This window comes from Leptinotarsa decemlineata, unplaced genomic scaffold (genome assembly GCF_025532065.1).
Source record: "Leptinotarsa decemlineata unplaced genomic scaffold, Ldec_3_MD MMD2_P_RNA_scaffold_5, whole genome shotgun sequence".
Taxonomy (NCBI): Eukaryota; Metazoa; Arthropoda; class Insecta; order Coleoptera; family Chrysomelidae; genus Leptinotarsa; species Leptinotarsa decemlineata.
In genome coordinates, this window is record NW_027412532.1 from 5608006 (window position 1) to 5624876 (window position 16871).

Sequence of the window (16871 nt, forward strand, 5' to 3'; positions counted from 1 at the left end):
AATCACTTTCTTGATATATCAAGCTTCAGTGAAAACGAAGTATACGAGGCACTAAGGTCGCTCAAGCCTAAAAAGACCACTGGTCCAGATGACATTCCAGCTTTCATCCTAAGGATTGTGCACTTGTGCTTGCTCGTCCTCTAACTATACTAATTAATATCTGCTTAAGATCGGCTACAATACCAAGGATCTGGAAATCATCAAAAGTCTGTCCCATTTTCAAGAAAAGAGATAGACGAGATAATTCAAATTATCGGCCTATCTCTATTATTTGCAACTTTGCAAAGGTTTTTGAGATTCTGCTGGAGCGAGTTATATATCGGCATGTAAGTTGCAATATGAGTATAAACCAACACCGTTTTATGAAAAATCGTTCAACGGTCACCCATCTTCTGACTGTAACCCAACATATTGCTGAATCTATTGACAATAGGGCCCAAACTGATGTTATTTACACAGACTTTTTTAAGGCCTTCGACAGGCTTGAGCATGGCATTCTACTGAACAAACTAGTAGCTTTTGGATCATCTCCATCCTTAATCGCACTCTTTCAGTCCTATCTATAGGATCGAAAACAATATATTCAGCTCAATGGTTTCAAATCTACCAAATATAGTGCTTTTTCCGGTGTTCCACAAGGTTCAAATCTGGGACCGTTGCTCTTCAATATATTCATTAGTGATATTGCAGATGTTATAGATGTGTATTTCCTTTTATATGCCGATGATCTAAAACTATACTGCCTCGTTGAGAACATAGATGATTGTGTGAACCTCTCAGCAAACGTAGAACGGGTTGGAGAATGGTGTTATCGAAATAACTTGTCGCTAAACACGGATAAATGTAAGGTCATGTCCTACAGTTTGAAAACGAATATCATGATCTTTGATTATTCAATAGAAAACGTTTCCCTGGTGAGACCAGAAACATTTACTGATCTTGGCGTCACATTTGACACTGCACTCTCATCATAATGTTGTAACCTCCTCCTGTCGTTTGTACGGATTAATTGCACGTAACAGTAGTTATTTCAAAGAAACTTCGACCCTAAAAACTTTATTCTATGCTTTCATAAGATCAAAGTTAGAATACGCGTCAGCTGTTTGGAGCCCCTTTTATCAATATCACATTGATAGAATAGAAGCAATTCAAAGACAATTTTTGAAACTGCTAAGCCTAAAAACCGATGGCATTTATCCTCCAATAGGAACAACCCACTCTGAATTGCTACAAAAGCATAACTTTTGCAGTCTCGAAAAAAGGCGTAAATATTATAGTGTTGTACTAACCTATAAAATTATCAAAAGCATAGTTGACTACCCAACATTACTTGAAAAGTTTAATATTTGCATTCCTAGAATCTGTTCCAGACACCCGAGTACTTTCTATATAAAAACATCTCGCACAAATGTTCTGGAGAATTCTCCGATCCATGTGTAAAGTGACACATTCTGTTAGCGATAATTAGCGATAATTCAGACATATTTAGTTGTAAATTGTCAAATATAAAATCCCACTTCCTAAAATAATTGTTTTGTCACCTATAATGAATATAAAATGTGTAGTCTTTATAGTCACTTGTTTGTAGTGTTTGTAGACTTTACAGTCACTTGTTTGTGATGTATTTATTATACTCTGTTATTTCCTGCTCTGTAATTGGGCTATGTCCTGTAGAGTATTGTATTACAAATAAATACATCTATGTATAGAGTTACTACTTGAAAATACAGGGATTTTTCATGAATGTTGGTCGACAAAAAAGAAAACAAAGTTTTTAACGATATCTTCTTCTTGTTTCATTATTGAATTTTTCATTTCATAATAGTTACTGCCACCAAAAACTATCGCTTCAGGTACTGCGTAATGATTCTATTAAAATTTATTCCAAAACTCTTTCGAGGTAATATAAAACATTACCAAAAAGGTTTAAAAATCAATAAAGCTGTAATAGTTATAAAGTTGAGTTATTGCGTAAGTACACAACAAGTTTCCTTATTATTTTGTGATTATTATTATTTTAGAACTTCCTTACGGTTACTTTATATGAAAATACCTGTAGTTGTGAACCTATTCAACTACAATGGAACAGTAATAAAAGTAAAAAGTTTTATCATTTGCTGTTGATTGGTTGGCCCTTTACTGACATTTCGAATAACACCTTATAAAACTAAAAGTGACAGCGAAGAATTCTCATAACGTTTCAGAACACTAATTGGCACTTATTAATTGAATCAGATGCATTGCCGTGGGAGAGAATGCGAACTACTTTCATAAACGAAATTACCTTGGCGATATAAAAAACTTAATGAATCATATCTGCTGAAAGAATCGTGTGGGCGTGGCAAGTCAATAAAAAGAGATGTTTTTGAATGTCTTCGACATGGGAAGAATGTGACACCAACCAATGGGTTTCAAAACTTTACCTTTCAAAATAAAATATTCATGCATTAATGTTATTATCCCTTCAATTTTTTGAGTTGACCCGTTCAAAAGATGAAAGGGAGGGGGGTACATTAAAGAAAAACACTGTATATTCTTAATCAATCCGGCACTGAAGTTTTGTCTTCATCGTTTCAAATAAATTTGATTGAAATAATATTTGTTCTGTAAGCCACGTCTAGGTTTTTCATTTGGAAAAAAAAAACTAACGACGTTACTGGCGGGTTCACCAAAGTACGTCAATTAACCGTGATGCTTATTATTGTTTCTGGAAGTGGAATAGACCTGGTAAAGGGTTTGACTATGATGTAATAGATTCGAAAGGCAAAGGTTTGATCATCAATATTTAGAAATTCTTGGAAATTACTAGATTCAAAAATTCCCAAAATTTACTAAAATACTTAATATAATTGAATTGAATGGACAAGCCTGAGGAAGTGTAATGAAATACTTAATTGTAACTTGAATATATAATGGATCAAGTATCGGTTAATTCCCTCATAGTTCCAAGTAATCCTAGAAAAAAATAATGAAATGTACCCCTATGGATTTGGATCACTATCAATTCATTACACCTAATGCAGCTTTCATTGAAAATATTTCAGTCGAAACCTCACCTAAAATAGATCGACATTTTCGTGTTATCGCATCTGCTGACACAAATAAGCTATAAACCAAAACACAAAACAACTCGTTCACTTTACATAAACTGTCGCGCCATCACAAAAACTTATTACGCATTCAATTCAAAAACGACACCTGTTCGAAGAATTACAAAACGACGGATTTTTCTCCTCGAGAAAAACTAGAAATTCACGACAGGATGGTAACAAGTCTCTGAGGAACACTGACAATAAGGGAGATATAGCTATGATGGATATTGAAAATAAACACTGTTATCAGGCCGTATCAAAATGTCTGACGCCAGCCACATTAATAGGAGAACGATTCCCAGAGTACGAAAAACCATTGTTTATTTCCATCTGATCATGCAGCGACTGGTCTAACAGACAAATCAAAGGCGGCAACTGAAGAAATTAGCAGGAGGGTGGAGACTTCAATGGGGAATTATCCTTCTGACGAAAATCAAGTAGTTTTCATAAAAGAGCTCTAAAACAACGCATTTTAAACTTATCATTTCGACCTTTTTCTTTAAAAAATTATTTAAATACTTAAAAAAGAGGAATTAAATAATGCATTCAAAATTTAAAGGGATTCGTTTCTATTTCACCGTTTGGCAACATCGGTTATAGCTAATAAAGGACAATGAATCTGTTACCTGAATGAGACAAACAAAGACGACATATTTCAGAGGCGTTCTGTTCTGTTTACTTATGTTCCGAGTTCCGAGACATTCTGTGACATATGACATTTTGTGCACCTAACCTATCTTCCTCTGTATAAATAAATAACAAAACAACTGTTGTTTATGTGGCTTGTGCAGGTGGTATTGAACTATAATTTATATTTTGCCTTAATTGTTTGATAATAATATAATTGATAATAATTGAAGATAATTTTCCTTTTTTAAAGTAGAATAATATATAGGTACGTATAAATTATTTCAACTTGAAATAGGCGCTGTTGCCAATATGTGAATTAGAAAGAAATCCCTTTAAAAATTAAAACCCAACATTTGAAACATCAATTTGAATACTTTTCGAAGTGAATTTGAAAAACTCATGAATTGAACTCAACTTTATTTTGTTCAAACTTGCATTTGCTCTAGTAATAACCCAAATTGAGGAACATTCCCCATTATCAAAAAACCTATATGGATAAAAACACGATTTCTACAGGTATAACTTTGCTAGAGACGCGTTTCGCTATACAGTAGGTTCCTCACTCTAATCAGTGCATTAAATTATTCTTCAAATATTTCAAAATCTAATTAAGAACAAATAAAATGAGAATCTGTGACGTTTACCAAGAAAGATTGTCAACCACATTTGAACAAGAGCTTGAATAGTTATATATGCACTGTATTTTAAATTCTTCATGAAGCATCAATTTGTATTAGAAAATGAATATTTCGAAATGGAATCTAAGTTTTGGAGCTTTGTTCACGAGATGGAGCTGTTACTAGTTAACTTATCTTTGACAAAGGTTTCATACATTCAGTCGAGTCGCGTTTCCTGCACTGATGAGAGGACATACTTCAAAACCTCTCTCCAAGTAATCTACTCGATGGATTTCAGCCTGTTTCTGATGTGGAATCTTGCATGATTGCATAATTCAATCTTCGTCGTGGTTCAGCCAGGAAAGTAGCTGTTTTCCGGCAGGCACTTACCAGAACCTACTTTGTACGCACAGTCAAGTCGAAAATTGAAGTTTTGGTGAAAGAATGAATAAAACCTTGCAAGGTAGAATTATATTCATGATTCAATCTATATCGCTAATTTTCTCATCCTACACATCTGTATCTGTAGAGTTCTGCATGATTCTGCATGTTCCTCAAAGCAATTCATTTGTTTAGTCAATCACTAAAATTTGGCTGATTTTGATTATTCACTCAAGTAGTTATCAAAGAAAAACATTTTTCATTTTGTAACTTTGAGGGCCCATAACTCGGTAACGAAGGATTTTAGGAACAAAAGTATTTTGACTCCATCTATACATTCCTGAGAGAAAAAGAGAAAGTCCAGGGACACCCTTTATAAGGGTTTGAGAGGTGGTACTTCTCATTTCTACCAATTACTCAACAAGAGCAAGAATTAATGGTCATCAACCGTTAGTATATGAAAAAGTACATCAGAAATATTACTCCCCTATATGACGATACTATGAGGGAATGTCAATGAAAACAGATTTCCTTCCTAGCTTTAAACTATTTGCAGTTGAGGTGAACTGGAAAAAGCACATCATTTCACAATAAAGCTCAAGTAAAATTCCTTCTCCTTCAACAAACCCCTGTAGAAAATATCGCATATTTTCCCCCCGCAACATTATAACCGCCTACGCCACTGCACGTTCAGTGTATTTGTATATTTTCATGACATATTTTTCGTGATTATATGACGACCCAGTTATGATAAATAGATAAGCTTCGTATTATGAAAATAAGGTTACATTTGATGAGCACGATGTGGAGGGGGAAGTGAAAAAAGGTACGTTGGATGATGGGTCGTGTCTGATAAGCTACACAGGACACACTCAGATATAGAAACGACTGACTAAAATGGAAAATATTTGTCTACTGATAAAGAATTTGTTCAACGAGAAGAAATTCGATGTTTGTTCAGGTCTTTATGTTCTAATTCATTCATAGATACGGAAAAGACTCCGTTCTGGAAAGAATTCGTTTCCATGAACGTAGAGAGTTCAAGGTATGGATAAAAAGGAAGACGAAACCGTTGAAAATAAATTTTTTGATTCATAGACGGGAACATGTACATACTGTATGATTTGAAATTGGTATTTTCGGAAACATTAATTTTTCCCGCATAATGCAGAACGCAGTGGACGTATAAATGAGGCAGTAACACCAGAAAACATAAAGAAAACAATGTTTATTGCCGAAAAACATATTGATATTCAGAACGACAGAAATCACTCAGGATGTTTCGAGTAGGTACTCATTGTGAACACTTCCATGGATTAAGCAAAGGGCCAAGTGGTTGACTAAATTTATGATCCCGACCGTTGTGAGAGATAATATTTCAAGAGTTACTGGTAACACATTTTTTCAGCCGATGCATTCATTCTGTTCTGAGATTTCAATCGAGAACTATTTCTTATTCAGGGGTTTCCGCCGAGAACTAAACCCGTTCTAGATTTTCCTCGCTGACCGAGAAAAGACTTAGCGTTAGTTCCTCGAGGTTATCCTTAATTTGCTTTTTCGTGGTTTGTTGGTGTTATTAATACATTTTATTATGTTTAAACGCTGTGTCCGTCTGATTAATAATTCACCGATCACCAGTCCCGACATACCTCTCCATCTTCATTCAAAAAAATGTGGGAATCTTCCAAAGGAAAAAGAAAACAATCAATTCCAAAACAAACTCTTTACAAAGACGTTTATATCAATTGAAACAAGAAAATTTGGAAATAAAACTACAGTAACTGGCGTTACTGCAGTTTCGTCCTATACGGACATTTTCCAAATGAATATCTATTTGAAAACATACGGTAAAAACGTGATTTCAAACTAATAACCTATCGATAGCAAAATCGAAAGACGATACTTATTTTGGTTCGTAGGCAAAAATTTTGCACAAATAAAAATTGCGTGACAGGCAGTTTTTGCAAACACTCACAGCACGTTTCAAAATCATAACTTACAAATTGTGTACTAAAAAAATAAGAAATAATTTATTGTTACCCTAATGGGTAACCGTACACCATTGTTGTCAAGAAAGCGCAAAATACACAAGATCTGCATATTTTCAGTAACTCTCGCATTTTTTGCGCTTTCTGGTTCTTGATATTTTTTGCACTGTGTCTCAATAGAACAGTTTCACTTCAGAGTGCTCCAGATGCATTACCACTCAGTTTAATTTTTTTGTGAAACGAATGGCTCCAAGAGATTGACCAAACTATCTTTCCTGCGCTTTTATGCTGTGACATGCCAAATATTTGAATCAACAAATTTTTCGCTGTTTTCGAGTTTATTAGCCGTGGTTTAAAAGTTTTTGGGTCCGACGTTTCGTCTACAACTGCGGCAGATTTTATTAAAGATAACTAGATATTGTCGCATCGGCTCTGCCCTGTGAAAGCCTATACACCGTGATCAGTTGATCTACTTGTTTATTTTTGTTGAGTTTTTTCGTTGAACTCGATATGTTCTTTTATTAATGATTCAATTTAGAGTCCATTTTTGTTGACACTATGACGCAATCATTATAAAACCTGCACCTAACTACAATCGTTGCCAAAATAACATTGTTCGTAAATTTGTCATATGTGCAGTTAGAGAATTGAGGATTTTTTTTCGGTGGAATGTAATATTCTGAGACAATACCTTCTGCAATAAGACCATATAATTCGGACGTTTGTATTGTTAGAGACAATAATACACTCGTAGATGCCGTTCCAACAGCAATTATTATAATGCCTTTCCTAAAATTAAAACAAAAATTTCTACTGAATGGCAAAATACTTCACCAACCAAAGTATTTGCATATCTAATTTCATCCATCTCTGGCCTTTCTCTTATCGAGTCGAACAGGCAGACTTATCCATTTCTCATCTCTCCGGTTTTCTACTTGTTAATTTTGATTCCGTGGGTTCTGCTGGTATTACATTTTTTTTGATTTTCGTTCGAACCAAAGACATACACGATAAAAGCAAAAGTTGTTTTTTAAAGGAATATAATCAGGACTAAAATTAGCCTAAGGTTAATTAAAATTCGAAGTTTTCAAAAAAAAACCAAAGGGATTTTAATCTGGTTCTGCCAGATTGTAGAAAAGCAACCGGACGAAGCTCCTGTTCACTAAGGACAGGAGGAGTCTGGCCAAATGCCCTCGAGTGTCAAGCAACGGCCATATAAATTAAAGAAGACGAAGCTAACTTCAAGGTGTCAGTTTTTCGTAACGAAGTGCGCGCGCATCCTGTTTCCCTAACAAGCGAAAAGAAGTATAACTTCAAAAAGCGACACATGGAAGATCGGCATTTGGATCCGATAAAAACCCAAGATAAGTCGTAAATATGGCGTTATTTGATTTAAAAAAATATTTTTTTCTGTGGTTCGAGTCTGCAAGTACGATATCTGCGTTGAATGAAGTCCAGAATTGGACTAAAATTGTGGCATTGAAATAAACCTAAGAATCCAAAGTGGTTCTGGAAGTTCAACAGGGATGTACACGTAGTCTATGTTTTGCGCTTTTCGTATTTGTATTTGTGTATTTTTGGCATTACACCAGCGCAAAAAACTGTATCGATTCGGCAACACTGCCGTAGACACAAAGTGCGCTGGTTAATAACCGTTTTGAAAAGGAAACATTTCTTGTGACTCACGATCCGATGATAACTTGGGAGTATCGAATGGAATGCTGAAACGGCTGGGTTCTTTGAACTCTGCAGCATTTAACTCACAGACTTGTTGGATGGGAGAGATCTCATTAGGAGACGATGTTCACGAGCTTTACAGAAATAGTAATTATACGTACGTTTCATTCAAAACATTTTATACTTCAGCGCGATTGTAGCAAATCATATGAAATTCCAATTGAGGGAATTGATGAAATAGAATTATACAAATACAGGGCGTGCCACTAGGGCAGATATTCGTGCAAAATATAGTTTATCCTGCGATTTTTTTTATTCGTATTTTTGCCAGCCAGGGGAAAACGATTCGCTGCAGCTATCTTGTACGATTTCAATTATATTTGCAATACATGAAAAGAATGCAACAGTTAAAGGCTCGGCAGAGAGTTTTTATCTCTAATGAATGCACTAGATCTGTAAAACCCATTTAAATAAACGTAAATCGATGCTCCAATTGCACAAATATTTTCAAATTTAGATTTCAAAACTTAATTTTGTGGTAATATCAGCATTAAATTTTTCTGAAAATAACTCTAGTTTTTTTCCATAGATTTTTGTAGCCACTATAATAGAATTTGCAGCCAGCTCACCTGTTTAATGGTAAGTTATGACTGTCATTTTGGACATTTGCAATAAAATTTTCAAAATAAAGCTACTTTATTTTCGTGTGCAACAAATGGAATTTGTTGCACACTTTTTGAATCATACTGTATAGTCTGCCTTTTATAAATCTGTATGAATGTTTTTATAGCTCACGGTTAGGACCTTAGAGAAATATAACTTGGATCTTTCGATTCCAAACTGAATCTGAACAATGGAAGACCGGCTCCTTCGCCATTTTAAAAAGAGTGATATTGACTAAGATTAGTTTTCGAAATATTTCTCTCTGGTCAAAACAGAATTACAATATTCTGTTTTAAATCCATATCAAAATTCGACTCATGCAAATTTAGTCTTTGAAGGCCATTTTTTGTGAAGCAATCAATGTTCTTGCTTTAACAAATTTCAACTTTCCACAATAAAAAAAAGGAATTAATATAGATCAGTTTACCTAGAAAAGTTATTGCGCAACCTTTGATTGAATATTTTTGCCTAGGATATTTCAAAATTTATCATGAAGAGGCAAAAACCAATGAAAGCGCACATTTTTATCAATGTTGACCATTTTTTACTGGTTTGCAGCTGATAAAATGAAGACTACATGTCTTCACAACCACATGGAGTTCAGAAAAAATACTCTTGTGCAAGTCACTGCATTATTGTACAGCCAGTCGGAAAAAACATTTGGAAAAATCCTGTTCATCTTTGAATATGAACCAAAGAAGATACTATGTGAGTTAAACATCGGAAACTCTTCTGATAGAATCTGGAGACACTATGACCTAATTGAAGTGCCATGGTGGATGGCAGAGTAAGTCGATTGCTGAAGGGTATCCAGACGAAGGAGTATCGCCCCCATTTAAAATATTTATCATAAAGAAAATACGTTGTTGTGTTCATGTTTCATTTGAGATTGTACAAAATTGAGGTTAGTATTGTTTTCCTTGAAAAAATGTTTCAAGTTTCAAGTATTCAACATTATCGATATGCCTATTAAATTATAGTACAGTGTCAAATGTGACGCCAAGATCAGTAAATGTTTCTGGTCTCACCAAGGAAACGTTTTCTATTGAACAATCAAAGATCAAGATGTTCGTTTTTAAACAATAGGACATGACCTTACATTTATCCCGGTTTAGCGACAAGTTATTTCAATAATATCATTCTACAACTCGTCCTACGTTTGCTGAGAGGTTCACACAATCATCTATGTTCTCAACGAGGCAGGTATAGTTTTAGATCATCGGCATAAAAAAAAAAAATACACACCTATAACATCTGCAATATCATTAATGAAGATGTTGAAGAGCAACGGTCCTAGATTTGACCCTTGCGGACCACTGGAAAAAGCACTATATTCGATAGATTTGAAACCATTGAATCATCTAAAAGAACAATTCGTTCAGGCCAGTCTCAACACCCTACACAGTAGGTTAATGGACTGACACCTATCAGAAAACAACTACTCCCTGGCTAATACCACGAAGGGCGTTGGATTATATCCGACAGGTGTCAGTGCAGGATTCTTCACTGAATTTATTCCTGCATATGCTGTTGGCGATACAACTGCCGCAATAGATTTTCAATTATCGGAACACACTTGCAGACCGGTTTCGGGCTGTTTGGCCACTCGTCAGTGCAAGGTAGTGTATATCATCAACATAAAGTCGATGATTTCCGATAATTGAAAATCGAATTCCGTCAGAGTATCATTCCTCGAACTAAGCTGAAGACTACAACAAACAACAGGTTTGTCGTCGCTCCATCTGCCTGTGAACGAGGTAACCAACTGCATATCCAAATTTGCCCAATTCCTCGTAAAAGGAAAGAAATCTTTCACGTATAGTCAGTGGGCATACTTGAAGACTGGCTATAAATCAAATCATCTAAAAGAACAATTCGTTCAGGCCAGTCTCAACACCCTACACAGTAGGGAATAATCCAACGCCCTTCGTGGTATTAGCCAGGGGAGTAGTTGTTTTCTGATAGGTGTCAGTCCATTAACCTACTGTGTAGGGTGTTGAGACTGGCCTGAACGAATTGTTCTTTTAGATGATTTGATTTATAGCCAATCTTCAAGTATGCCCACTGACTATACGTGAAAAATGAAACCATTGAGCTGAACATATTGTTTTCGATCCCGTAGATAGGACTGAAAGAGTGTAATAAGGAAGGAGATAATCCAAAGGCTACAAGTTTGTTTAGTAGAATGCCTTGGTCAAGCCTGTCGAAAGCCTTAGAAAAGTCTGTGTAAATAACATCAGTTTGGGCCCTATTGTCAATAGATTCAGCAATATGTTGGGTTACAGTCAGAAGATTGATGATCGTTGAACGATTTTTCATAAAACCGTGTTGGTTTATACTTATATTGCAACTAACATGCCGATATATAACTCGCTCCAGCAGAATCTCAAAAACCTTTGCAAAGTTGCAAATAATAGAGATAGGCCGATAATTAGAAATATCTCGTCTATCTTCTTTCTTGAAAATGGGACAGACTTTTGATGATTTCCAGATCCTTGGTATTGTAGTCGATCTTAAGCAGATATTAATTAGTATAGGAATCACACGTTAAAAGGTAAGACCTCGTTAGTCCTTAGCTCGCACAAGTTTCTCAACTTTTGAGAGTTGTCGTTCGTATGGGGGCGGCAGCTGATTAACGGAAAAACAGATTTTAAAACAGATTTTTTTTTTAAACAGATAGAGGAGGAACAAGCACAAGTGCACAATCTTTTATGATGAAAGCTGGAATGTCATCTGGACCAGTGGTCTTTTTAAGCTTGAGCGACCTTAGTGCCTCGTATTCTTTGTTTTCTCTGAAGCTTGATATATCAAGAAAGTGATTATTATCAATATCAGAGTTTAGTTGAAAAGGGGAAGAAACGGTATACGATTGTGTGAAAAAATTGGCAAAACCGTTTACGATATCAATCAATGAATCAAATATTGCTTTGGAATATTCATACTCTTACGAGGATTGCGTAATTATTACTATATAATAGCCAGAAAAACTCAATAATGAACTAGTACGACGTGACGAAGTAATTTTCCAGTCATCGAAGAAAACAAATCACAAACAAAGTGAGAGGACATTCCACACCTTCGTAGACTCTCCATCTTTATACTTCTTTCGAAATATAATAACCGTGCTTTGAAAAACTACATCAATATCAAACAACCCAACAAGTGTATTGATTCGGGTGTCTTCTTCGCGAATATTTTGATCCGCTCTATAATTATAGTAATCAACGATTTAATCTCAACACAACCTTCACTCAGTTTACACGGCGATATTGTCTTCCACAGAAGGCGACTCGCCTAGTTTAGACTGTTGAGGCAAGGTAGTCGAAGTAACTGTCTATTGCAGCCAAAACTGGTTCCTTTCGAACCATCATAATCACATTCTTCAGTTTGCAAATACGTATGGAACATATCCAGATTACTGGGTCACGAATTTCTTTCGAGATATTCTTTTCCAATATGTGATAACATACTGTCTTTCATTAAACGCTTCCTATCTTTGAATTTAAATAAAACAAAGTATGTGAGAGGCCTTATCAGAACTATTTATCAATTTGAAAGACCCACTTGGTGGAGCACATCCGAAACGTCCAATTTTCTATGACTCTGGCTGAATTTGACCGATGACGTGAGTTATGTTGGCTTTGAGGATCCCTGTGGTGTGTGGGTCTTCGCACACCCATGCAACTCAAGAAAAGCCCACAAGAAAAAGTCTAACGGTGTCAAATCGCACACCTCGGTGGGCACTTCATATCTCCTCAACGTGGGAAGACCATGCCCTCAAATCTCTTGCACAGAATATCCAATGTGGCATAAGCTGGGTGGCACGTAGAACCGTCCTTTTGAAACCGCATGTCCTTGGTGTCTAGATCATCCAATTCAGGCCAAAAAAAAACGGTTAAACACCAACCTATAGTGCTCTCCGTTGACACTAATGGCCTGGCGCCAGCCCAAAACCTACACGCGAAGTCAACTGCCTCGGATTCTCCTGCACACTCTCACAGACACCGCTGTTTTCGGTAGACATTGCCGGTAGACATTGCGTTTTGTCGACGTACAGGTGTTGGTCGACCGTTTACTGACCCATTGGACTCAAATTCATCCAACACTTTGGTAAAATGGATAAAGCGCTCCATAAGTTGCCCGAACAGAACACCCAATCTGATAAAACAACTTTATTATTTGCATGTGCTGTTGAATGCTATATCTCTTCATGGTGATTTGGCAAAGCAGACCCTGTTGGAAGACCCTATAGGTACATTTTTTCATTTTGACATGTGACAATACATAATAATGAGAATTTCAAAAATTCGGTCTGTCAACTTCGTCACTATCAAATGTGGAACACACATTTTTTTGAAATTCACCTTGACAATAAATCATTTTCTGACGCAAATCAAACAAAATTGATGACGTGCGGAAGGCTAGGATCAACACAGAAAATTATTCAAAAGTTGTTTAAACCTGATAGGAAATACCTCGAAAAAGCAAACACACAAAACATTAATACCACATGAGTCAAATAAATATTCTGACCCCTCGAACGGAATCATTTTACTACTGAACGAAGTTTAGGTATTATTCAGGTACATTTGGAAGATGATCTAGTCCAGGGGTCGGAAAGTTGTTTGAGGTGGGGTCCGAATATTGTGAGAAAATTTCAACAAGGTCCAAAAAAAACAACTAATAATAATTAGGTGCTACCTCTGTATTATTTTGGTTTCAAATAAAATTCTGAATTATAAAACAAAAACCTAAAATTAATGTGAGAAACTACACCGACGGTCATGAGCCAGTTTTTTATAGTTTGGTTCTCAATAGGAACAGAAAATTCAAGTGTGTCTTCTAGGTGAGCGTCCGTTAATCTCGAACTATTTCAACGTCTGTTGAGCCAAACATAGTGGCTAAATTTACAGCTAAGTTCTTGCAATTTTCATGTTTGGTCCAAAATTCTTCAGTGAATACCGTTTTATACGGTTGCAAAGACACACCTTCTTGCAAATAAATTATCTCTATTTGAAGTGATGGCTTTGACAGATTAAATAACTGGTATACCTTATCTACGTATTAATTTACACTTGGTATACAACACATTACAATATTTGGCGGTTCGATGTTCGACTTTTCGCGGTCCCTTTGCGGACCGCGGTCCGCCTGTTGCTGACCGTTGATCTAGTACCTATCGAGATACATCCAAATCTAGACTAGAAACAAATATTCATTGAATCAACTAAATGAAGTTTACCTGTTAGCCACAAGTACCTGTATATAAAGGTAAACAAGGTTTCACGTCCAAAATCAAATATTTACCTTCGTGTACCTGTACAGGTACTTGGTCGTTTACCTCCGTATACCTGTACAGGTACTTGGTCGTTTACCTTCGTATACCTGTACAGGTACTTGGTTGTTTATAAGACATCGCTTTGGCCTAAACTAATCAATTCAAATCAATTCTTGTGCCATAGTGCATCAGTGGAGGAATAGTGTTTGTTATTTGGAACACTCAAAGTGATGAATCTCGAAATAGAAATGAACGGTATTTGGAATATAATTTTGAGCATATGGTGGTACATATCATACTGGACATATGACAGTGCAGTGAAATCTACTGAGAGTAGACCAACATCTACAGGGGCAAATTCGAGGCAGGCAGAGAAACTGACAACTGGTAAATACGAATTATTGAAGACCATCGGCAAGGGGAAATATGCAAAGGTCATGCTGGCCAAGCACGAACCCACCGGTAAGGAGGTTGCCATAAAGATCATCAACAAAACACAACTTTCGCGTGGTTCGTTACGTAAATTGTACAGAGAGGAGGAAATAATGAGAATGTTAGACCATCCAAACATTGCAAAATTATTTCATGTTATCGAGACGGAAAAAACTTTATACCTGATCATGGAGTATGCATCAGGTGGAGACATGTATAATTATCTGGCACGCCATGGTACCATGAAAGAGGATGATGCGAGGGCGAAATTTAGGCAAATTGTCTCTGCGGTACAGTACTGTCATCGAAAGGGGGTCGTGCATAGAGATTTGAAGGCAGAAAATATTTTGCTGGATGGTGACAACAACATTAAAATAGCGGATTTCGGGTTATCGACCAAATTCACAGCAGAAGACAAATTGGATACCTTTTGTGGGACTCTACGATATGCAGCACCTGAGGTGTTTCTGGACATAAAATATGATGGACCTAAAGTAGATGTATGGGCGTTGGGTATTATGTTGTACAAGATGGTATCGAATGCCTTTCCCTTTACCGGTTCGACATTTCCAAAACTTAGGGAGCAAGTAGTTCATGGCGAATATGAGATTCCTTCTTGTATAAGTCCTGCCTGTGTGGGTCTCCTGAAAAAGCTTTTGGTTCTGGATCCCATCAAGAGGGCAAGCTTGGACACCATTTCGAAAGATAAATGGATGAACCATTGTGATGAAAATGATGGGATTGGAAATTGCCAATAAGTCATTATTATATTTTTATTTTTATGATTCATCTCTTCTTATTTCAAAATGTACCCAGTAATTTTTATGTGAGACAAATTAAATAAATGATTAATGCGTTAGCGGTCTGAGGTCCTATCATTTTGTAAAGTAATTTATTTATTGAGACAATACATTCAGAAGGTCATGAGACCCAATTACAGGAGTAATTGATACAAAATGAAAAGCTTATTTTAGTCCTGAAAGACAAAAATTAAACATAAGACGAAATCTATATTAGCATGCCATACCATGTAACATTATATCAGTTAGGTAGTGCATTAAATATTGCTTTCTTGAACTGAGATAAGGGTAAGAATATATCTAGCTAATTGCTTCTAATGATGAGAACTCTTTGCGATTACGCATTACACGGATGTTATTTGTTCGATATGTGACGATCACGTTAGTTTTTCATCAAAGATAATACCCAGATCTCTCGATTCGGTAATTGTTGCCTATGTTATATTATCCAATTTGCAGTTATACATTTGTACTGAGGATTTCCTCGCAAAAGTCATAATAGTTTAATATTTGCCTAGGTTTAATGTTCATTTTTCAGACACCAATCACATAAATCAGTTATATTGTTTTGTAATGATATACAATCATAGTAGTCTTCAATCTTCCTGAAGTAGTTTTTTTAGAGTTGAAACTATCAGAAATGTCATTAACAAACAGAAGGAATAATAGTGGACCCAAGTTTGAACCTTGAGGAACCCCGGAAGTTGCATTAAATATAAACGATTTAATTCATTCGTATTCCACAAATAATTTTCTATCACTGAGATATGATTTCAGCCGATATTGGAGGTTCCTAGAAATGCCAAAGCTTCGTAATTTCATGACAAACTGATGATGTGAAACCCGATCAAATGTTTTCTCAAGTCCGTATACACCACATCAACTTGTTTACGTTGGTCTGGTTTGTCAGAAACATATTGTGTAAAAATACAAAATTTGTTGCAGGTGCTACGACACTTCACAAAACCATTGTAAGAATAATAACTGGAGATGCTTTATGCCGACTTGAAAATATGAACCAAAAGTTCCAATACTTTTGACGCCCGCGAAAGGCCGAGTTCTCGTAAGCGACGCGACATCGACTGCCTCCGATTCTCCTGCACACTCTCACAGACAGCGGCGATGTTTTCAGCAGTAAGGATGTTGGTCAATCGGTTACTCCAACAGTGGAACGAAGTGTATCCACCACATTGCGGACAGTCTTCTCGGTAGTATGATTGTGGCGATCGTGAAATGAGCGAAGCGCGCGGTACGTTGCCCAAACAGAACCCTTCTTTTGATAAAACAATGCTATATCCGTCCATGTTGATTTG

General features: G+C 36.1%; 1 protein-coding gene and 1 pseudogene across 4 annotated transcripts in view; one reads left to right on the forward strand and one right to left on the reverse strand.

The window, feature by feature from the left end:
* Imp (IGF-II mRNA-binding protein) overlaps positions 1-16871 on the reverse strand; it is a 166918-nt gene that overhangs the window by 21202 nt on the left and 128845 nt on the right. Inside the window, exon 1 of one of the 4 annotated variants that reach the window (XM_023161253.2) lies at positions 3057-3280. The exons of the other annotated variants lie outside the window; for them this stretch is intronic. Within the exon in view, the coding sequence (XP_023017021.2) occupies positions 3057-3073 (17 nt within the window). The 5' untranslated portion in view covers positions 3074-3280. Of the gene's footprint in view, positions 1-3056; positions 3281-16871 lie in introns of those variants that run through there. 4 annotated transcript variants of the gene reach the window in all.
* Positions 14557-15516, forward strand: LOC141487605 (serine/threonine-protein kinase MARK2 pseudogene; annotated as a pseudogene).